Below are 23,863 nucleotides of genomic sequence, written 5' to 3'. Positions count from 1 at the left end.
ACATTTAGGGGGTGGACGAGAAATGGATGGCCGCCCACGAATAAATCATACATCGTCATTCGTTGTTGTAGGTGTTCTGGTCAGAATCTGTAGGTAGAAAGATGCAAATTTGGGGATCTTCTTTAGACCCTCTCCTTGGAATTTTGCCCGATGAGTCCTCTTTGCTTCTGATTGATTGTAGTTTGGGAACAGAAGACTGTTCGAAACTTTTCAGTGTACTCATCAGTGGGGAAAATGATGGTGTAATTATGTTTGTTATTTAGTGTCTTTTCCTTTTGTAAATGAATCTGGTTGGAGATTTGGCGATATTTATGGACGTAATGAAACTAAACTTATTATACGTCCCTTCTGCCTGCAATTAGTGAAACTCAGGAAATTTTCAATGGTTAGGATTGTAATTAAGATAAATTATGGAAAAATATATATCCTTGAGCTAGTTTATAGGGTCATCGCTTTGTCAAAATACTATGGATCAGATATGAAGAAAAACGATATCGTGCATATGATACATTTAAGGTTTAAGGTTGTGTTATATCTCATTTTAAAACCGTCGTCGAACAGTCGATCCAGTTTTGAATTTAAGATTACCAATGTTCAACTCCGAAGCCTTGTAATTTTAAAGACAATCCAGAAGACAAGGGAACTCGTGGATCAAGTATTGGGAGAAATTTGTCTTTGTGAAGGACTTTTTGAGGGAACTGACTCGTATTTGCGTTAAATGAAGATAAAAATCTCCCACTGTTAGCATGATGGCAAGGGTCTTTAATTCATGATTCGTCTACCACTGACGATATTTTTAGTTCGCACTGGGGTTGATGCGAGCCGGGTGCACGGATTCGAACCGGTTCACCTCATTGGGACGCAAGAGCTCTATCCCCTGAGCAGCCACGGTTCACCGTGTAACATAATAAACCAATAAAATATTAAACTATAAATTATTTAAACATTGATGATAATAATTAATAACGATAATAATTAATAACGAATTGTGGCAGTCGAAAAGCCATTAAAACTTGTATTCTCTGCCAGCATTGTCGTCCAGTTAAAATTTAGCTACTCTAAAAAGTCGAACTATTTAATCTTTATTTAATTCACTTGAAAAACGTAGCTCTTAAACATTTTATTTCATTATTTTCTTTTTTTAATTCTTTGTCTGAAATTAAATAACATTAATTAAATAATAAATAAAAAATAAATTAATTAATTAAATAATTTTAAATAAATTAATTAATAAATATTATTATTGAGCTGCGATGGCTTAGTGGTAAAGGCACTGAGCACTGAGCTGTCATTGTGAAGAGCTGGGGTAGGATCCCCAATGGCGACTTGTAATCCACCCAGCTTCAAATCGATGGGTACCAGCTTGTCTGGGAAGAAAAGGCGGCCTGTGCGCAGCACTGACCACATTGCCACAATCATGCAGTTTGGTCACGAAATTGTGGAGCCCTATCATCATGATCCCCTTGGGTCTCAAAGGGCTGTTGCGGGAATGCTTTTGCTTTTAAATACTGTTAATTTAATTAAAGTATTAAATGATAATTGAAAATGATAATTAAAAATGATAATTTGAACAATAGGTTGATGGAGGATAATTTTATATTTGCTATAAAATGGCTACTGAAATTCTATCTGACTTAAACGATAATATAAAACTATTCACGCCTTAGATTTAATTAGAAGAGTTAGATATCTATTCGAAATCGTCAGCACAAATTTCACTAATTTCTCTAATTCAATCATTCAAAGTAACAGTAATTATATTTTATTTGTTATTCGTAACAGTAAATTCTGTTTTTTTGTTGAAAATAATTTGTTTACAATGCGTTGTTTTACAATGTTATTACCCTTTAAATTGTTATTATGTTCAACTATTTAAAATAAGAACTTTAGGAACTACGTTTTTCATTTGCACTAAGAAATAGAAAATAATTATATTTTTGTCAGACCAAAAACGATAAACGTACAACACATCACTCTCGGAAAACTTGAGGGGAATTTTATGTGTTTATTTTAAAAGTGCCTCAAACTTTTCATTTTTGATTTGAGAAAAATTCGGTTTATTTAATCGTTTTTTAATTCACTTAGAAAACGTAGTTCTTAAGTTTTTTATTTTATTATTTTCATCTTTTTTAGGTTCTGCATCTGTAATTAAATAGTATTTATTAAATATTTAAGATAATTAAAGTACGATGACGATAATTTAAACGACCGGTTGAAGGAGGATAATTTTTATTTGGCTATAAAATGGTTTGGCTGAAAGTCTAATTATGTGTGGCAGTCAAGAAACCATTGAAATATATATAGTCTGCCGTCACTGTGGTTGAGTTAAAATTTAACTACTCTAACGAGTTGGAAAGTCATTGAAAATAATGATAAAAAAACTGCAAATCTAAAACCATTCACGCCTCAGATTTAATTGGAAGAGTTACATCATTTATTCGGAAATCGCCAACACAAAACTTTCTCCCCTTTAGCTATTTCCCAATTAAGAGCCTCATTGGAAATTCAGCACCACGTTGAAATTGAGCACTTGGCGATCGCAATCGTGTCATTGCAATCCAGCTATCCAAATGTATAAATCAAAATAAATGACAGGGCGCCAATCTATGAAGGAACGAAAAAAAGAACGCCAGGTAATGATGGGCAGTCTGTACTTTCGTTTTGCTTACTCCGCCTCCGAAGACCATTTCACAGCATTTACCTACCCACTTTCAGAAGGGCCCTCTCTTATTTTAAGTTGCCCTCTCAATGGTTCTAAAGCTGGAGGGCCTGATCGTGACTAGGCCCGAAACGCGGATGTAGCCCAAAGGTTCAATTTCATTGGATAAACACCTTCTCCAAAAAAATCGTGATATCAATAACTTTTTGTATGTTTTTACGGTAGTAATAAGAAAGTTGTTAATATTTACCTCCAAAAGGAGATCATGAAGAAATAAGGAACCAATGAAGGCTATGGTTATTTTTAAAGTGTTTTGTGAAGTCAAAGTTCAAGTTTCTATGAAATATACTTTTATTCTTCTTCTATTAGATAAAAATTTAAATTTTTTAAACCGAGAAATTTCAATTAAAATTTGTATTTTTTCAATTTTTTTTTTAAGTATATGGAAATGATGCCAATTGTTAACAGTTAAGTGGGTACTTGCGCTTCAAGAATACCTCCTATACCTACACATGTGACCTGTGACGTCAGCGCCAGCTAATCTTCATCAGCAAAATGGCGTATTAAAATTGAGCTAAGTTTCTCTATATAAGTTTGTTAATTAACGATAAGTTAATTTAATTTAGAGCAGTATCGCTCATCGAATAAGTTGAAATATAATTCTTTCTCGCCAACTTCTTTTTAACTTATATTTATTGATTGTTTACGCATTTTATTGTAACCGTGATATATTTTTGTTTTATGTACCTGCCAACTTCGATGCATAATTAGTTTGTTCATGTTCCGCATGGTTTCGTGACTGTCTTTGTGTTAAGTCTCTGTGTAAATATATGGTAAAAGAATTTAAATCTTTGTGAAAGAATTTAGAATGTGTCACTTAGGAGAATTGATACTTGAAAGGCTTGGTTTACTCGAAATAGAATGGAAAGAACAGTTTCTAACACAAACAAATGCCATGTTTTAACTACCAATCATGATTGAGATACCCACACTACGTCACTTGTGGGTATCCTATTGTGGAGGTTGGTATTGTAATAATAAATAATATAGATTCGAATTCTAAGTAAAATAACTTATGTAGATAGGTATACAAAGAAGCTGCATAATGATTATGATAACAATGATTCCAATTAACAGCAATTAATGTACAATGTTAAAAAGGAGAAAAAAAATATGGAACGCCTTATATAACTTTTGATCCAATCATCTTTCATGTACTAAAACTCACTATTAATGATCTAAGGGCCTAACTCTAAATATGTTAAATCATAAGTGCGAGCCATGATGGCTCAGGGGATAGAGCGTTCCCCTTCCAATGTGGTGAACCGGATTCGAATCCCAGTGATGGCTGGTCGATACGAATTCTTATTTAAAATATCCTTAGCGGTAGACGGATAATGGGTTAGAGTTCCCTTACCGTTAGACTAACCGTGGGACTAATTGTTTTCGTGGTTTTCCACTCCATGTAACATGATGCGAATTAGTTCCATCAAAAAGTCCTCCACGAAGGCAAATTTCTTGCAATGCTTGATCCAGCAGTTTCCTTGTCTTCTGGATTGGGTTCAACATTATATGGCTATGGATTTGAACATAAGTAGTCGTAAACCCGAAAAAAATGGGTCGGTTGTTGAAAAAAATTATAAGTGCAGACGATAATGTAAGTAACGGAATCAGTAACTTTAAATATAAGCAACTTAAAATAAAAATAATAAAAAAAAAAACATTCTTTCTTCAAATAAACAGACCTTTTTTCGACGGATTTGATTTCCTGATCCTCAATATAGGGGGAGGGGGCAAGAGGAGTCGCAATCTGGGAAAAATGGCCCAATAATTTAGTCGGGAGAACGGTCGAAAACTTGGTTCCATAGGGTTTATTTTATTTTTTGCGCGTTTCACCATATCTCGAATACTTTTTAAGCGAATCAAAATAGAGAATTCCTTTATCAAGAAAAAAAATTTTCATGAAAAAAAATATATATAATTCTTTATATTTATTAAGTATTTTTTATTATTCAATTTAATGATAGTCGAAAAAAGTTTGTTTTGCAAGGTATACAAATTTTTACATTCTCTTTTACTTTTGCGTCCTACTCTCAAGTTTTTTTTTACTACGAAATATCATTTGTGAATTAATACGAATGTTTTTTTAATACGAAAAACAGTATAGCCAAATCAGGATTTTATTTTGTTACATTCTGCACTCATACGGAAATTCTAACTCTGGTATCCGAAAATTTATTTTAATCATATCTCACCTCCCATGAAAGTAGCCAAGTTCGAATCGCAGCGATGGCTGGTAGACGTAAATTCTACTTCCAGCTCACACAAACCACAATACTGACGTAAAGTATCTTCAGTAGTTGTCGGGTCATGGGTTAAAATCCCCTTGCGGTCGGGCTAACTTTGAGATATTTTAGTGGTTTTCCTCTCCATGTAAGGTTAATAAGAGTTAATTCCATGTAAAGACTACCATGGAAGCAAGCTGATGAGTACCAACACTTGTTCCAGGAATTCCAGTTTGTTCCACTTTCGAAATTACAAGTAAACCGTAAACCCAAAAAGTTGATGGACTGTTCAGTGCCTGTTATGAAATCAAATCACATGTTATGATTATGATTTCATGCTTTATACATTAAAAAGCAAAGCAAATGCATGCCAATTTTTAATCGACAAAATTAAATTTCACGAGAGAGATTTATTTTTTGATTTTCCTTTATATTTTGTATTGTAGAATGAGGTAAAATTAAGATAGCTAATTTATGCTAAAAATAAAAATTTAATATTTTCTTTTGAAGAAGTAAGCAAAATATCCCTAAGTTGACACATTTTATTGATACGCCAAGTTATTTGCTAATAGATCTAAGTATATGAATTTTAAAATTAAATCTAGATTTCTGTACCGGATTATTTTTTATGTTATTCTCGAAAACTATGTTTAATTGGCAATCCTTCTTCCTAGCGATAAAAAAGAGCTATTAAAGTAGAAATTTCAAATAAAGCCGACAAAGTAATTCTTTTTAGAAGTAGAAATAAACATCTGACTTCTAATTAATAAAAAAAACTTTAAGGCAATATTATTTATTCCATAATCTTTATAAAAAAAAAAAATTTCCTCCAAATTATTAATTATTTTACAAGAATTTAATTTCAAAATTCCTTTCTCTCCATTTTTACTTAAATTATTTTAGAAGACGATTATGAAGTGATTTTTAATAATAATTTAGTGCTACAGCGGTACCACGTTAAAAGAACGAGTCTATCCATCGCCGAAATGACAGATACGTGTTTTTTTCCATGAATCCGGCGCTCTTTTACATAACTTTCTTCTTTCATTAAAGAGGATTTTCCTAAGAAATTTAAAAGTCAAAATAAGTCTGAATTTGGTCTTTTTTTTTACTCCCAAAGCATTTCACACAATTGAAGTAAACATACTCCTGGGAAAAAGCCAAGTAGACTTTCTCACAGTTCGATTTTAAATACTTCCTATTTAGTCCAATTTAAAACTGTTTACAAACTCAACTTTCCAATTTTTCTCTATTACTTCTTTAGATCATGACAACTTATGGCACCCGTTTTTCTATACTTCTAAACGAAAGAGTTCCGTCTACAAGAGCTAAGCCCTTGGCGCAAAGCTATTTTCGCCAATTACAGATTTTACAAATCAACGAACACCCAGTGCTTCCAACACATTATCAGTCCTAAAAACATCTTTACGGAGCCTATTTGCCTACCCCTGAAGGCGCAATCATTCGAATTTGATCCTGCGGTTCTTCTTAACTACCCCCTCCTCTAATTTACCTGGATCCCCGCCCTACTTAAATGACCAATGATTTTATACCTCTTCCACTTAAAACTATTCCCTCCCTTTTACGTTTTGTTCTTTTTTTTTCTACTGTAGTATTCGTCATTGAAGCAATCACACATTTTCAAAATGTCTTTGGTTTATGCGCAATAATTTCCATTCTGCCTTACTGCTATTACTCTTTAACCTTTAAGAGTTTTTTTCCTCCATCCCAGCCCACGATGCTTGTTATTAGCACATTGTTTGTTTGAAAGGGGGCAGCTTTTATCTCATTGACATTTATCTGGAGATTATTATTTATTTCTTCCTTTTCGTGGCATCACCTTTATGACCCTCGATTCTTTTGGATGGATGGCAAAGTGACAAATGATATTCTTGTGTAGTTATTATAATTGCTGCGTTTATGTTTTATCAGTTTATTTTACCCATGGTCTCTCCCATTCCAAATCTGTCTCAATTTTAATAGTCTTTTAGTGAATCCCACTGCGTGTTTTTTTCTTCTTTCCTTTTTTTACCATCTTGTGATTGGCTTTGTGAGAATCTTCAGCGAAATTCATTTCGTTTCTTTAACTCCTGATGATTCTTTTGAAACGTGCACCCATCAATCTAATTCAGTGAATGCTTAGTCTTTGTGAGAGAAAGTTTTATGGTGTTACTTCAACGAAAGGCAAATCGCTATCGGTCTCTGAATTGGAAATTTTATGGTGTTATTTTCATGAAGAACACGCTTCATTTTTTATGAAGTATTAGGAGATATATTTTCTCGGTATTACATGAATGACAAATCGTTTTTGGTTCTTGAAGAATGATTTGATTATATATTTAAGAACAGAACAAATGATTTTATTTTGACATTGACTCTGAAGAGGAAATTTTATGGTATTCAGTGTGAGAGAGTTCGTTTTTGGTCTCTGATGAGGAAATTTTATGGTGTTAAATGAAGAACACCCTCCATTTTCATTAAATATTTGGAGATATATTTTCTTGGTGTTAATGGATAAACAGTTCCTTTTTTGTCTTTGAAGAATGATTTTACAGTGTATTTAAAACCAGAACGATCAACTTTATTTTGACATTGACTTTGAAGAAGAAATTTTATGGTATTCACTGTAAGAAAATTCGTTTTTGGTGACTGATATGGAAATTTTTTGGCGTTAAATGAAATACCTTGATTTTCATTAAATATTTGAAGAAACATTTTTCTTGGTGTTAAATGATAAACAGTTCGTTTTTAGTTCCTTGAAGAAAGATTTTATAGTCAGAACAATCGATTTTGTTTTAACATTGACTCTAAAGAAGAGATTTTGGTATTCAGTGAAAGATAATTGTTTTTTTGGTCTCTGATGGGAAAATTGTATGGTGTTGATTATTATACCCTCCATTTCTATTAAATATTTGAAGAAACATTTTTATGGTATTAAGTAATAAGCAATAATTTCTAGTTCCTGAAGAATGATTTTATAGTGTGTTTAACACCAAAACAATCGATTTGTTTAAACATTGACTCTGAAAAAGAAATTTTATGGTGTTAAATGAAGAATACTCTCCATTTTTATTAAATATTGGACGATATATTTTTGTTGTGTTAAATGATAAACAAATCATTTTTGATCCTTGTCGAACGATTTTACAACATATTTAACGACGGAACAATCAACTTTATTTAGACACTTGAAGAGAAGCTTAAATGATGTTCCCTTTTGGTCTCTAAAGAGAAATGTTTATGGTGTTTAATGCAAAACAATCCACACTATTTTGGTATTTAAAGGAAAAGTTTTGACGTATCCAGTGAAAGACAATTCACATGAGGCCACATTGGGGATTAGATTATGATTTTTTAAGTGAGTAATTTTTTAGACAATATTTGTGTGATTTTTGTATGTCAACTATTAGGTTGTACCTCAAAGAATATTATAGTTAAAAGTTTTGAGCCATTTTGAACCATATTCAATTCCACTAAAACCTTAAGAAAGGCCGAATTGAACCTTATAATTGCGGCATTAAATCCTTCTTAAAAACTTAAACATATACGATATATAGTACAGCATCATTGTGAACATTACTCGATTTAACACCATATAAAATTTTAAGCAAATTTATACTGTATTAAGGTTTAAAGTACCCTAACTATGAATCGATGTAGGACCCTTTTTTCAACGAGAGTATTTCCATGGCATTTAGTTTTTTTTAAAAAATTATTTTTTGTTTTCTGCCTTACAATTATGCGCATAATATTGCAAGTCTATGCTATTTTCTGTTTTACTTGAGCAAATTTAAAATAGTTATACATTTCTTAAAATATACCATTTGTTTTTGTAAAATTACTGCTATTGCAAAAACCATTTTGATAGCTATGCCACCTAATCAATAATGCATATGTAACGTTGATTTTAATGTACTCATGAAAGTGCAAAAATGAATCTTAACAAAAAGGGTGCAATGTTAAATTTGCTAATGTAAAGGTTTTATATTTTGTGTTTATTGCTAAAAATTAAGATAAAAATTTTTCAATATTTATCAAATTTTTTTTACAACTGTAAGAGTTGTGATATTAAAAGCAGTTGAATTTTTAATAATGACTATCTTTTTTAAAACTCTTAAATAGCAAATGAAATTTAAAATTCATAAATAAATTTATAAACATCTTGAAACCAATTTATAAACATCTTGAAACAAGCGTTAACCGTATAAAATGATTGCACTGTAGTAAGTTTGAAAATTGTTAAATTCATCATAAATGTTATTACAGTACCTTAGAACTTACGAAAAATTCAATTTTATTCTTCTTTTACTCAATTTTTTTTCACTTCAAAAAGTTGATCTAACCTTATATATGTGCATTTAACAAGCAATCAATAGGATTTCATCATTTCGACTGCTCCAAACTTGTTAAACTTTCTTGTACTAAGTAAAATTTAATTCCCGTGTACTTTACACTCTCCTATATCCCTACTTCATTGTTTCACAAAGATCAATTTACAATTGCTGGAAATTAAGTTTGCTAATGCTGCATTAAAACTTTTCATGGATTTTATTAATAGTTTTTTCCTCTTTATTAGATCTTTTCTTTGCTTGTAGAGAACATCTACCTGCAAAATAATTGGTCATAATGCATTTCTACTTAGATTCTTATTAGAAATAACATAAAATTTTGTTGATTTTCCTTTCTTCAATTTAATAAGCACAGATCAAAAGATAAAACTTAACGAATTAAGGTATCCGACTAGTTTCGACAACTTTTTTTAAAATATTATTATAAAATTTAAAAAACACTAGTTTATATGTTTAACTATGGGAAAAAACTTATAAAACTATCAAAAAAAATATTATTAATTTATTATTTTTAAATGGCCATTTTTAGGTAAAAATAAGGCATTTTATTGTATATACGCTACTGTAAAAAATATTCTATCGCCCAAAACAAAAAAAATCCTTTGTTGATTTTATTTAGAAGGCCATCAACTATGTTTAGAACTATTATTTTAAAATCAAGTGCTTATACTACTCAGTTAGGGATCCATGCAGTTCAGAAAGCAAATTTTTAAAAATTTACGCATGTGTTTTCGCGAAAAATCATGCATAAAAAGTGAAATTCTTATTTTTTTTCTCTTAATCTGTCAACATGTGTGCATGAACATAAACGCATTTTAAACACATTCATGACATGCGTAACAGCATAAACACACATTCAAAACTTGTGCGCTATAATCATAAACACTCATGAACAATCGTAGACAATTATTTTAAAAATAGTATGAGAAATCGTGTTTAAGGTGGTGAAAAATGTGAGAAAAAAAAACTAATTTTGGGATAAACTCAATTAAAAACGCCTAAAATCATTAATCTATCCCGTGTTATCACCTTGCACAAAAACTGCTATAAATTTGAAAATCATTGGAGTACAAACAAAAGTAAAGTATTTTTATAAAGCTATGACTTCAGGGATTTTGAATTTATAATTAACCCAATTTCGAAAATTTTGTTCAAAATCATAAAGCGATGCCGTTTACCGTATTAATAAGAAATTTATGTTTATAAAAATCGTGTTTTTATTTTTTTATTTTAAATGCTCTGAAAATTTAATTTAAATTAATTTCTAATTTAATTAATTTAAAATTTAATTTAAATAATTCTTTTATTTTAAATGCTCTGGTTTATTTTATATATCTTAGATTTGATTTTATACATCCCCATTAAAGAGATTTTGAATTTTAAAAATTAGATCGAATTTACCAACGTAATGTGTGTTTTAGTAAAAATTATTTTTCAGTTTTTTTTTTACTTATTTAAACTTATGTTTTAAAATGAATTTTTCAGTAGATTAGTTTTTTTTTAAATCTACACCTTTTTTTTCTCCAAAATTTTACTATAACCAACGAAAAGAAAACATTAGAAGATCAATCAAATTTCGTTTGAATTTCGATTTATGTTTCCATCCCCGCTTTCGTTTTATAATGAATTTTATTTTATTTTATAACCGGCTTTGAACAGCCAATACAATTTTGAGTGACCTAAACACACACACACACACCAATGTTCAATTTCTTGCCTTACAATTTTGAACCCAGGCCGAAAACAAAAGAACTGCATGATTGGGATAAACTAGCCATCGCAAAGGACATTTTGATGGAACGAACTCGCATTTGCTTAACATGGCGAGGAAATGTACGAAAACCTCTTACAGTTATCCAGATGCAAGGAGTGTTTCCTAGTATAAACAATATTGTTTGAATAAATTAAAATTTTTCTGCGTCATCATCTGAAAAGAAATAAATATTTAGAAACATTTAGCACTTATTGCCTGCTTTCTTATCATTTATTTAGTTTTAATTTGGCATTATTTGATTATTTGAAAGTAAAGCATATATGTCATTAAATTGGAAGTATTTTAATTTCTCATACTTTTATTTAACAGTTTCTTCATTTTCTTTTATTTAATAGTTTCCTTTTTGAACATGTTAATACGTCGCATAAAAAGTACCCATTGTTACGGGGATAAAATGTATTATTCCACCGTTAAAAATAAAAATAGTGCTTCACATTTTATTAAATACAAGTAAAAATTGTATATAACTTATAAAAATTATATATAAGTATATTCCAGCTTTAAGAAAACAAAAATAAAATAAACATTTTTTAAATAAAAATTCTTCTGATTTCAAAATTTATTAAACTATTTATTAAAAACACTTTAAATTCAAATTATATCGAATGCAGGTGTAATCTTCATACTTTTACAGAGATGCAAACTTGATCCGGAGGGCGGATAAATATATTGGAGTAGTGGTCTTTTAATGTATGGTTTAGTAAATTTAATTTATAGGGTTTTTATACTCATCCCTACTTCTAAATAATTCAAAGGTTTATGTTATGCGGCACTTTGTTACAGTTAAGCCGTGTCGAGCCTTGTAAAAAGTTAACAAAATTAACCGAAAATCTGCACATTTTAGTTGGTAGTTCTCTACTGTTTTTTTTTTAAATATTTTGTTGAATCCGGAGTAATTAGCATCTCTGCTTTTTAACTTTTGAAAATATGTAAGCTTAATTTTTAATGTTGTATTTTACGAGTGTTTCATTCGTAACATTTTATTTTAAACTTTTTATGCGCATTTACAATTAAATCAAACAAATCTTTCATGATCAGTAAAAAATGAGAAAAAGAAAAAAACATGCGTATTTGTTTTAAATACTCCCTAATACTTTCAGAAAGCAAAAATATATCAGAATTAAAAAAAATCATAATTTCGTGATAATCATAAAATCTTTTCAGTATATATATATATATACTGAAAAGATTTTATGATTATCACGAAATTGTGATATTGTGATATTTTTTTATTATGATAAATTTATGCTTTCTGAAAGTATAAGGGAGTATTTAAAACAAATACGCATGTTTTTTTTCTTTTCATATTGATGATAAAAGATTTGTTTGTTTTAATTGCAAATGTGTATAAAAATTTTAAAATAAAATGTTACGAATGAAACACTCGTAAAAAACAACATTAGAAATTAATCTTACATATTTTTAAAAGTTAAAGCAGAGATGCTAACAACTCTGGATTCAACAAAATATTTTTTAAAAAAAAGGTGATTGATTCCTCAAATTTTAGCAAAAGTAGAAATTTTATTGAAGTTATAAATATTAACATATAGTAGAATTTATTTTTCCAAATAATTTCTATCCTTTTATATTTTTTAAGTTCTTGATTTCTTGAATATTAGTTCTTGACTGTTGAATGTATTTTTAAGCAAAGCTAATATTTAAAAATTGAATAATAGAAATAATTTGAACAAATTATATTTAACTTAAAGAGTTTGACGTTTATAATTTTAAAATAATAGTAAGTAAATTGTTGTGTAAAGTTAAAATGTATTTATTAACGAACAAAAAGTAAGTAACTTATCATTTCAAAATGTACGTATTTTTAAAGTATTGCATCCTTTATATTGCATCATTTTAAAAATAACATGTCGTTTACTCTAGGTCAAATTATGTTAGAAAATCGAAAAATGATATTTATAAAACGACAAATTCTATCAACATAATTTGTAGATGAAAGCATTTTTTATTAATTTCTTTTCCTTTGGTAAATCAAAAATGCTATTTCAGAAATAGTGATAAAAAAATAGAAATGGTAAAAAAGAAACTGAAAACTTCTTTTGTCTTCATTGATTTTGTTTTTTTTAGTGGACATAAAAACACATTAATTAAGATTCACGTAAAAAAAAACTCTTTTCCAGGAAAAATAATTATCAGTTTATGATTGAAGACTTAATTTTCCTTCTACGAAATTTATCGAAATACCATTTAAACAAAATAGATTGATTTTTTTTTCTTAATTTGTTTCGGGAAAAAAAGTTTTTGAAATATTTTAATTTATTGAACTATGTTTTATCTTCGTCTGTTTCTTTGTATTTAGACGTTATAATAAAAAATTACTTTTGTGACTTTTTTCAAGAAAAGAAATCTTTTTACGATTAATATAGCATGCTACTTTCCTGATAACATGAAATTTTCAGGCATGAAAATTCATGGTTCAGCCCTCTCATGCAGATGGGACATTACTGTTTCTTTTGTATATTTTTTCTGATGCTCTAATTACAAACAAAAATATATTTTGGTATTTTTTAATTATTAAAAAACTGTTAAATAGTTACTAAAAAAATATATGTTTGATTATCGGACTTATATTTGTACTAAAATATAAGATCCAAAAAAAAAAACATAGTTAAAAATTTTTTTTTTGATTCATGATCAAAAATTTATCAAAAGATTGATTTTGTAAATTAAAGAATTTTCACTGACGAATAACTGCTTCTCTTAGATCTAAATAAGTGCAAATAAGTTGTAAAATTATTGTTCAGATGTGAGCCATTTTATTTTTATTTTTAACGTGGAAAGAGATTCTGTAGTTTCATACCGTTTTTCATAATCCATAACTTATTAAAGTACTAAATATAATATTCTTTTCTTATTTTGATCTAAATTAAAGCAAAGTGGTGAAAAATAAACTATGAAAAATATGTTAAAAAATATTCTGCCTCAAAAGATTAGACTCAGTGAAATATAGTTTGAGTTACGGAGAGAACTATTTCCGTCATTCTCTTATTTTTTCTTCTTATGTTCCAACTAATTCAACTTTCAATTTCAAATTTGTTCAACAATGACGGAAAGCTAAAAGTTAAAAGTCTGAGAAATTCTTTATAGAGAGATAACCACTTCGTTTTATGGATAATATTTCAAATGTTACTTAACTTTCGTTTGAAAATTTTGCTACGGGATGAAATTCGCTTTGGGGAGGCTTTCCACATCTACTTGATGACCGAGTTTTAAACAATGCAAAAAGTTGCATTTTTATTTAGAAATATGTAGTTTAGTTGATAGTAAACTCATAAATGTTGCAAACACATTAATTAAGAACCACATGAAAAAACTCTTAAGCGGGAAAAATAATTATCAATTTATGACTTATATATTTTCATTCAATGAAAGTTATCGAAAGGCCATTTAAAGTTAAATAGATTGATTTTTTTTCACCTAATTTGTTTAAAAAAAATTATTAATGCATTTTTTTAAATTTACTGATCTATGTTTATCTCTGTCTGTTTTTTGTATTTAGATGTTATAATGCAAAATTACGTTAGTCAGAGATTATTTTTTATCCTTTTATAATTATTTTTATAAGCTACTTTCCTGATAAATTTTTCGACATGAAGGCTTATGGTTTTAATCTCAGTTGAATATAATTTTATTTTATTTTATAACCGTAGTTGAACAGCAGACCCAATTTTGTGTTTACGACTACTAATGTTCAACTCCGCAGCCTTGTAATTTTGAACCCAATCCAGAAGACAAGGGAACTCTTGAATCAAGTGTTGGCAGACATTTTGCCATCGTGGAAGAGATTTTGATGGAACTAACCCGCATTTGCATAACATGGAGGGGAAAACCACTAAAACCTCCCACGGTTAGCTTGACAGCAAGGGGGTTCTAACCCATGATCCGCCTAACGCTGGGGATATTTTACATCAGCACTGTGGTCGGTGCAAGCTGACTGCAGAATTCATATCGACTATCCATTGCTGAGATTCGAACCCAGTTCACCTCACCGGAAGACGAACGCTCTATACCCTGAGCGATCACTGCTCAGTTGAATATAATTGGAGTTATGGAGAGAGCTACTACATTTTTACAGAGTTTTCTTGTTCTCGTATTCCGTTCTACAAATTTGCTCAAAAATACGAATAGCGAAAAAATATACGTCTGAGAAACAACGAAAACCTCAAAGATAAACATCTGCAAAATAACGAAAACCGAAAAAAAAAGAAAAGAAAAAAAGAAACGTCTCAGAAATAACGAAAAGTAATAAGATATACGTTTGTTATGATGAAACAACCACTTCGTTTTATGGAAAATATTTCAAATGTTATTTCAATTTCTACTTAAAAATTTTGTTGCAGTATGAAATTTGAGTTAGAGAGACTCTACATTGTAAAAAAATATGGTGTATAGTTGCGTGTATTTTAAATGAACAAAGATTAAATTTTTTTGTTGCGTGTGTGTTAGCTCCGTGTAAATTAATAAAAAAATTTATAAGTAATTTATTTATTTATCACCTATTTAACGGTATTTTCCTAAATGTAAAAAAAAAGAAAAAAATTATCGATGAAGTTGTAATTGTAACCGAACGGAATCTCAGAGGATCTAGCGTTCGCCTTGCAATGTTTGAATCCGAACGGTGGCCGGTCAATACGAATTTTTCTCCCGGCTCGCACTAGCCACAGTGCTGACGTAAAATTTCCTCTGTGATCGATGGATTATGGGTTAGAATCGCCTTCTAGTCAAGCCAACCGTGCATAGTTTTTCTTGGTTTTCCTCTCCATGTAACCCAAATGCGTGTTAGTTCAGCCAAAAAGTTCTCTGTGAAGGCTGGTTTTTCTCAATGCTAGATCCAGGAGTTCCCTTGTCTTATGGGTAGGGTTCGAAAGTACAAGGCTATGAATTTGAACATTGATAGTTGTAATAGGGTCGCCAAAAAAAGCTCAGAATTGAGTATTTCAAAATTCATTAAATGATAAAATTGGACTTTTGCAATAGTCAAGTAAAAAATAGTCATAATAAAAAAAATATGAAAAACACTTATCGCGAACAAAAGCGAAGACTTAGATACAATGAAAATAATATATTTTATATGCTTGTTAAGTTGCACAGTAAATTTGAAAACAAGAAGGAGTTGTCGTATCTGTGGCAAAAAAACGCTGCTTATAGAAAACGCTCTTTCAATTTTACGAAACCTTGTTTAATCTGAATATGTTTCAATAAATTTCACAAGCCAGTGGTATTGAGCAGTAATCTTATATTAAGAAAAATTTAAAGAATTTTAGAAGTTTCTTAAAACATTGCTTTTAAATGTTGTTATTGTCAAATGAAGTAAAATTTTTATTTAAAAAATACGTTAAGTTTATATCATGTATTTTTAGACTTAAAAAGTTCATGGTTAATAAAAGACTAGTTTGAAAAAGAAAAAAAACATCGAAAAATATTAAAGAGTAAATTTCCTTAAAACCCAACGGTCAATACATAGGACAACTTCTGCACAATTTTATCACACAAAAAAATATTGTTTAAAGATTTTTTTTCTATCATTATATCTTTAAAGAGATAGTCTATGTAAAAATACAGTTGAACTTACCTTCGACGGTTAGAGTTTTTATGAAAAATGATAAGAGCTGTAGGAAAGTCGATACAAGTTACATTTTGGACAGTTTTATGGCATATAGGTATCTTATTATTGGAATCTAGTGCACTGTCAAAAATTCCGATTCAAATTATGGCATAAAATACCAGCACTTTGGGTGCATCATCCATAAAATCCAATTTTACCGTGAAATATTTTACCTTAATTTTTACTGTAATATTTATTTAACTTCAGTGATTCAGGGATACGGTAATAATTTCTAATAATTGCGGTATATCAGGTATTTTGTTCAGTCACATGTTCCTATAAAAAGGGATTTTACGGTAAAAAGTACCAGCACTTTAATCAGAAATTTTTCACCATGTGGATTTTTTCATGACTAAAATTTAAAAAACTGCATTATAAGAATACCCTACAATATACAAGAATTCTAATAATTAAACTGCATAACTTTTTATACCATAATGAAAAACAACTAAAAGAAGTTAATTAAGCTTTATTAATTGAAATTTTTTAAACGAAAAAATATTTTATCATATTTATGAGTTTACTTTTTGCTAAGCTACATATTTCTAAGTAAAAATCAGATTTACTACCATTATTTAAAGCTCAATTCTTAGGAGGAGATAATACACTCTCAAAAGATTTGGTGTATATTTGCCACCATTTGTGTTGAGGTAAATTAAAAATTTTTACTGTGCATGTAGCCACATTTTTTACATACTTTTTCATTGATGTAGTTTTATTTATTTATTCATTCGTTTTTTGTTTGTTTGCTTACTGGCAAAACATATTTTTAAGAGCATTAGAATCAATATTTGGAATTAATGCACACAAAAAAAAGCGCAAACGTTTAAAAAACAAACACACTTATAGTTATATATTTGCGTTAATTCCTTTAAACATTTTTTTTAAAATTTTATATAACATTTTGCACGATAACTACAGTTTTGTGTCTAAAAATGTATTTAATTTACCCCAACTCCAAAAACTATACACCCTTGTCGATTACTCGGCTATAGTATGGTTAGATTAAATTTCTAATCCTGCTACGTAGATAATTCTTGGCCTCTTTTTGGGACGACGCCAAATATATAAAACTTCCTAGCGCCCTAAATTTTGATCCAAGTTTTTCAAAGAATCCAATTATGTAAAAATATGTTTATTCAAAAAAAGTGCGTTTTTTGGCCTGATTTCGCAACTTAATTAAAAGTTAGCACTAGTTAATTGCATATTTTAATTCTCCCCAGAAACCATTAAGACTCACACTGAAAACGTGAAAATCCGATCATTAGAACGAAAGTTATTCAGGGTGATATTTTTTTTTGCTCACTGTAAAAGTTATATAAGACTGATGACATCATAAAATCAACTAGGCTAAACAGAACGAGATGGGCAGGCCATTTGCTAAGAACGGACTCAAATTCTCTATGATAAAAAGCAAAGAAGCAGACCAGAAAGGGGAGGGGGTGGAGAAAGAGGGACAACCTGTTAAGAACAAGATTTTCCTGTAATTAAAGAAAAGAGCTGGAGAACTGTTCCCTGCAAAAGAGTGAACTGGAAAACTGTACTAAAGAAGGCCAAATCCCACCCAGGGCTGTTGTGTGCCGAAAATGATGATGATGATATTCTTCAATAATCTAAAAGCATTTAAACGTAGAATGCTCAACTGCCTTTCACAAAATGCTGATTTCAGAAATTGTATAAGTTCTTCAGAAAAAATATATTTCAGTTTTGGAATAACACTAGAATAATATGTTTTAGATTCTAACTGGGTGACGACCATGTTTTTAACATTTTTCTAGTAAAATAAATGCTTAAAATCATTTTTTAAGAAAATATTCTAATGATTATTAAAATAATATTTAAATATATTACTTAATCCTTTTCTGAACCATAACATCGTAAAAATGCTTTTTTAAACACATTATTTTATTAGTATATTGTTTTTTTAATAACTTTACAATATGTAACAAAGTTTTTCAAACTACGAATCCTGTACCTTGTCTGGAACTTTGCTTTTTAACAGATCTAAATTATGTATTATTAGAAGATCTAATAAAAAAAAATTTCCTAACTCTCTGCTACATATCAAATCAGTTGTTTTAAAAAAAATATTTACCCCTTATATACATTAAAAATTGTTATATTATAATAACACCCCTTACATTATTAATTATTATCCATTAGTTTTTTTAAAAGAAACTTTAATTTACTTTTAATTAGTTAATTTTTCAATTTCTATTTGCAAGCGGAATCTAATGTACTTTCTTAAGGTAATAAAAAATAATATTTCTTCAATATAAAAGTGGTTTGAACAGTATTTATTTAAAAAACACCAAGTCACATATTTGCTAATTTAAGTAGCCATGTAGGTATTTATTTATTTGTTTATTATTATTATTACTAAACAACCTGCTGAATTCAGCAGGTTCTGCATAAATAAAACGATTTGTTAACGTTACAGCTATTATAACGTTACAAGTTGTATCCATTTTTGGATCAGATTCAATGGGGTACCTGCATGCGACGACACTCGTGGGTGTCGGAGCTGATTGGCTGCGAAATTACGACAAGAACTGAATTCACGATTCAACAGCAAATCAAGCTTGACATCTACATTTGACCCAGTTAGAAATACTTCTCTAACAAAATTTAAAAATTTTTTTTTAATCATTTATAAAAACTCTATGTCAATGTTAAGAATAGAACCTCAATTTTTTTTCCTATCAAATTCGAGGTTTTGAATCCATATTATCTGTCATTTACTGTCACACTACGCGTATAGGTTTTATCCTCATTTTTCTATTCCCAAAATCTTATATCTACTGTAGCTTTATTTAATCCTTTTCATGAAACTTTGAGAATCACGTTTTACCACACTATCGTTTAAATATGCTGTTATCTTATTACGATGATGTGCTGAATGACACTATCGCCCTGCTTAATTACGTGATACTTGGGTTCAAATTTAACTGAAATATGTTCTTTTTACTGTTGTAGCCACTATGCACGATATTATAGTTCAAACTATCAACATTATCCCTCAACGTTGTACTGATTTATTTATTATTTATTTGCTTGTTATTATTATTATAATTTTTTTGGAAAGTATCGTGACGTTTAGTGTGCATTTCTTTCTTTAAAAACTGAATATTTTTTGAATCTGCTTTTTTTTCTTCTAGTTTTGATATGATTGAAAGTCTTGATGCTTGTATTAAGTTTAACAAACTTGCAAATAGTATTTTCCAGGTTTTAAAATATTTGGTTACATTTCCACGAAATTCTTAAAATTAGTAGAGTTAAATTGTTAAGTAATACTTTATAACATGTTAAGTTCTTTTTGTTTAATTATAATTGGAATAAAATTTTAAAAAATCTTCTCGTAGTTGTTGTTGTCGCATGCCATTAAATCAAAAGAGTGCGCTTCTTCTTATTTTCCAGTGGCGCCATCTATGACCAAGAATTCGACTTCTTTCACACATATACGTCACAGCCCATTTTACAGGGAGGACACTATCCATCCATCCGCAGATCGTAATTTTAACTGAACCAGAGCACGACCAATCTCAAATCCAGTATCCCCAGAGGTACTGCTTTGTTATAGAAAACTGAAGAACTTTGTGACACCGACAGATTTAATATTCACCAATCTCCATTTTGTACACGGGACGTTTTTGGCTGGCTGAATCGAACTCGCGACCTCTAAGACATGCGCCCAACGCCCTCATAAACCAGACTATCTCGGTTTTCTTCGGGTAGTTAATATAATTTAAATTTTTTTTAACTATATTAGTAAAAAATTCAATCAACCGAAAAATATTAGACCAATAATTTAAAAACATTCAATCAACCCGAAGAAAAATTTTAAGATTTTTTTTCCTTGTAAACAAACAAATCAGACGAAAGAATCCTCTAAATTTTAAGCCTCTAACGGTAGTTTCTAAAATACTTGAGCCTAAAAAAAGTTAATTATATTGACGAAATTATATTTCCATTCAGTTTTAGAATAGATGAAATGTTTACCAGCTATATTAACTGACCAGGCTGCCTTCAGCACTCCATTCTTCTCCTGTAAATATTTTCTTTAATTTTTGGGTTTTAGTAATGTAATTTTTATATATTATGTGTCGTTCGTATCTTCTTCTTAATATTTTTTTGTGCTTTTTGTGTTTCGGTATTTCAAATTCTGCTTATATGCTGTATTATTCTATAGGCGAGAGACTTGATATAATGGATTGAGTTCTGATTTTGCCATATTGAACTCCGACATTGGCAGAAAAGGCAGTTCATTAAAAGTAAAAGAAAACACAATATAAACAACACTAAAAACTACTTTATTAATGGTGGTTGCTACGAATTTAAGAAAAATAAGTTTTAATAATTTATTCATTTTTAAGGCATTTTCTTTGATCGAATTTAGTTATTGATTTAATATATTGTAGTCAACTGATAAACATATACAAGAATAATAAATAAATGTTTGAAATTCACTTATTTAGAGTAGATTGTTTTAAAAGTTTTTTTAGACGGGAGTTGGAAATACATTACACAGAGTTTTTCGTTTAGAGCATCTAGTTTTTAAAATTCAGGAAAGCATGTAGTTTTTAGATTCAATGAAGTAATATGTATTATATAATAAATTAACATGGTGTTGAATTGCGTTCTTTTTTCACTTTCAGATTCTCCTAATCTTCCACCTGGCTACATTGTGTGTGCTTGGTGTCAAAAAGTTGGAGTAAAGTTGTTCACGCTAAAGACACCAAATGGATCAAAGGCGTTCTGTAGCGAACTTTGCTTCACTCAGTGCAGAAGAGCTTCCTTTAAAAAGAATAAAATCTGTGATTGGTGCAAGCATGTGCGACACACTGTAAATTACGTAGACTTTCAAGATGGTGAGCAACAACTGCAATTTTGCAGCGATAAGTGTTTAAATCAGTATAAAATGAACATATTTTGTAAAGAGACTCAGGCACATTTACAGATGCATACGCATCTAAAAGAAGCTGCTTGCAAACTTGCTGCTGCTGGTTCTGTTAATTTAATTACTCCAGATTTGTGGCTTAGAGACTGTAAAACGAATGGGAATTCTAGATCACCGCACGAAGCGATTGATATCATGGAAGACGTAAATTCAGATGAAAACATTTCTATAGTGGCATCTCCTGCTCCGCTTATAGAGTCTCCGAAACCTTCATCTTCTCCTGTTATTGAAAAAAAGGAGTCAAAGGACCACAAACAAGATCAGCCTTTGCCTGTCAAAGAAAAAGACAAGTCTTTAAGAAAACATTCCTCTAAGCATTCATCTAAAAAACTGTCATCCGAGAATAAATCACATACGCAGAAACATTCACGAGAAAAGAAAAACACTTCGCATTCAATAGATTTTCCCTTGAATCAAAGGCAATCCCCTATTCAAGCCTCCCCACCTACACAAATTAGAAACGGACAAATGGTAGATAGTTCTCATCCATTGTTATCTCCTCCTCCTGTAGGCTCTATTCCAAGACATCCTCCTCATATGGGTTCGTTAGCATCTCGCCACTGCCCACCTGTGCCATCACCTATAAATTCCAACAACTTCACAGATCATGGTCGTCAGCCATTTCTTCATCCTAATGTTGTTCCGCCACCATTCCAATTTTTCGCTCAACAACAAATGGAAGCGATGCTAAGATCTCAACATGGTTTGGATTTAAGATCAAAGCTTCCACCACATTTGCCAATCCCCCCTTGGCTTATGCCCCCATTTCCACAAATGCATCCGCCGCCGCCACCACCACCTCCACATCATCCGCCCACTGCAAATTCACGAAGTCCTTCTGTATTGCATTCGTCACCTCCATCTAAAAACTCTCATCAAATCTCTCACCAGAAAAGTTCACACCATAACAAACACAAACATCATAAGCATTCTTCCATAAACCCAAACAATAGCTCACAAAACAAACCCAGTCCTGTCGCAGCCGATACGCCCTTATCCCAATCTTCGCTTCTTCCTCCAGTCACAGTTATGGTTCCTTTTCCACTGATGCTTCCTGTGCCATTACCTATACCAATACCCATACCTATACCACCACAAGTAATGGACAAATATAGCATGCTAAAACTACAACAACAACGGAAAGATCAATGCTTAGCTTTAGCGTCAAAATGTGATGAAATTTTCGTGTCTGGAACACATCAAAAGAGAAAGCATTCCGTTGATCCTCCTAAACATAGGAAAAAGCAGAGATCTTTGTCAAATGATCTGCAAAACTCAAACAAATCCGGTGAACAGAATGCTGCTGAAATAGTTTCTGAGAACCATCTATCTGGTAAATGTTACGATGGTGTAGAAAACTTGTCGCTGAAACATTCTCAGAATAAATTAGCAGCAATCAACAATTCCACGAAATCTTCTAGGCACGATTACGATGTCGAGTCTCGTAGTTATTCTCCCTTGTCTGATGCTGTGAGTAGCAACGACGAAGACGGCCAAGAAAAATTGTTAAAAAATGGTGACGCATGTTCTGGGTTGAGTTTTTCGAATTATAATCTCAACTTGATGAGATCTAGTCCCTTGATATCTCAGATGGCAGAGCAACCGACACAAACTCTTGATCCAAGGAAGAGCCCCTCGCCCACAAACTTATCCATGAAAGATAAACATAACTATGTGTCTTCCAATGTTGTTAATTACAAAAAGAAACATCTAAGTGATCATTCAAATCTTATCACATAAAACATTATTTATTAGATTTACGATGCAAGATTCCCTGTAAAATATTAAGTAAATATTCTAATGACTAATCAGAATTTCAGTCTTTTCTTTTAGTTTTCTCCTTTCTTAAATGTTGTATCTTTACTGATAATTTTATTTTTAAATATTTCCAAAAATTTTAAATTAATTTTTTTTATTGAAATGGTTGTCATAATAGTCTCTTAGATTTCATTTTAAAGAAATGTATATGCGTTGCATACAGCAATTTAATTACTAATTATATTTCACACTGAATTGAAGATCTATGTGGATGAAGTTTCAAAGAGGCATTTTTTTGAGTTTGAGTGAATTAGAAGTGAAGTTGATACGTTTACAATAGAAAATAAAGCTGATGCATTGCTTCGATTTCTTTTCTGCAAGAATCCAATTAGAGAAATCTCTAAATTCTCAAAGCTCACTTAAACTGTTTGAGTCATAGCGTTTGGGCTTTTGGTGCT

General features: G+C 30.2%; 1 protein-coding gene across 2 annotated transcripts in view; it reads left to right on the top strand.

The window, feature by feature from the left end:
* The window catches only part of LOC107438993 (sine oculis-binding protein homolog), a 102,334-nt gene extending 78,873 nt beyond the window's left edge, over positions 1-23,461 (top strand). The window contains exons 1-2 of one of the 2 annotated variants that reach the window (XM_016051431.4): positions 6,604-8,302; positions 21,346-23,461. In XM_016051431.4, coding sequence (XP_015906917.2) covers positions 8,266-8,302; positions 21,346-23,387 — 2,079 coding nt within the window. In that variant the 5' untranslated portion in view covers positions 6,604-8,265 and the 3' untranslated portion in view covers positions 23,388-23,461. Of the gene's footprint in view, positions 1-6,603; positions 8,303-21,345 lie in introns of those variants that run through there. The other variant, XM_016051430.4, reaches the window with a different exon arrangement.
* The last annotated feature ends 402 nt before the right edge of the window (positions 23,462-23,863 follow it).

The sequence above is a fragment of the Parasteatoda tepidariorum genome, chromosome 1 (assembly GCF_043381705.1).
Source record: "Parasteatoda tepidariorum isolate YZ-2023 chromosome 1, CAS_Ptep_4.0, whole genome shotgun sequence".
Classification (NCBI taxonomy): domain Eukaryota; kingdom Metazoa; phylum Arthropoda; class Arachnida; order Araneae; family Theridiidae; genus Parasteatoda; species Parasteatoda tepidariorum.
The sequence above is the reverse complement of the archived record's forward strand: the minus strand, read 5'-3'. Positions and strand labels throughout refer to the sequence as shown.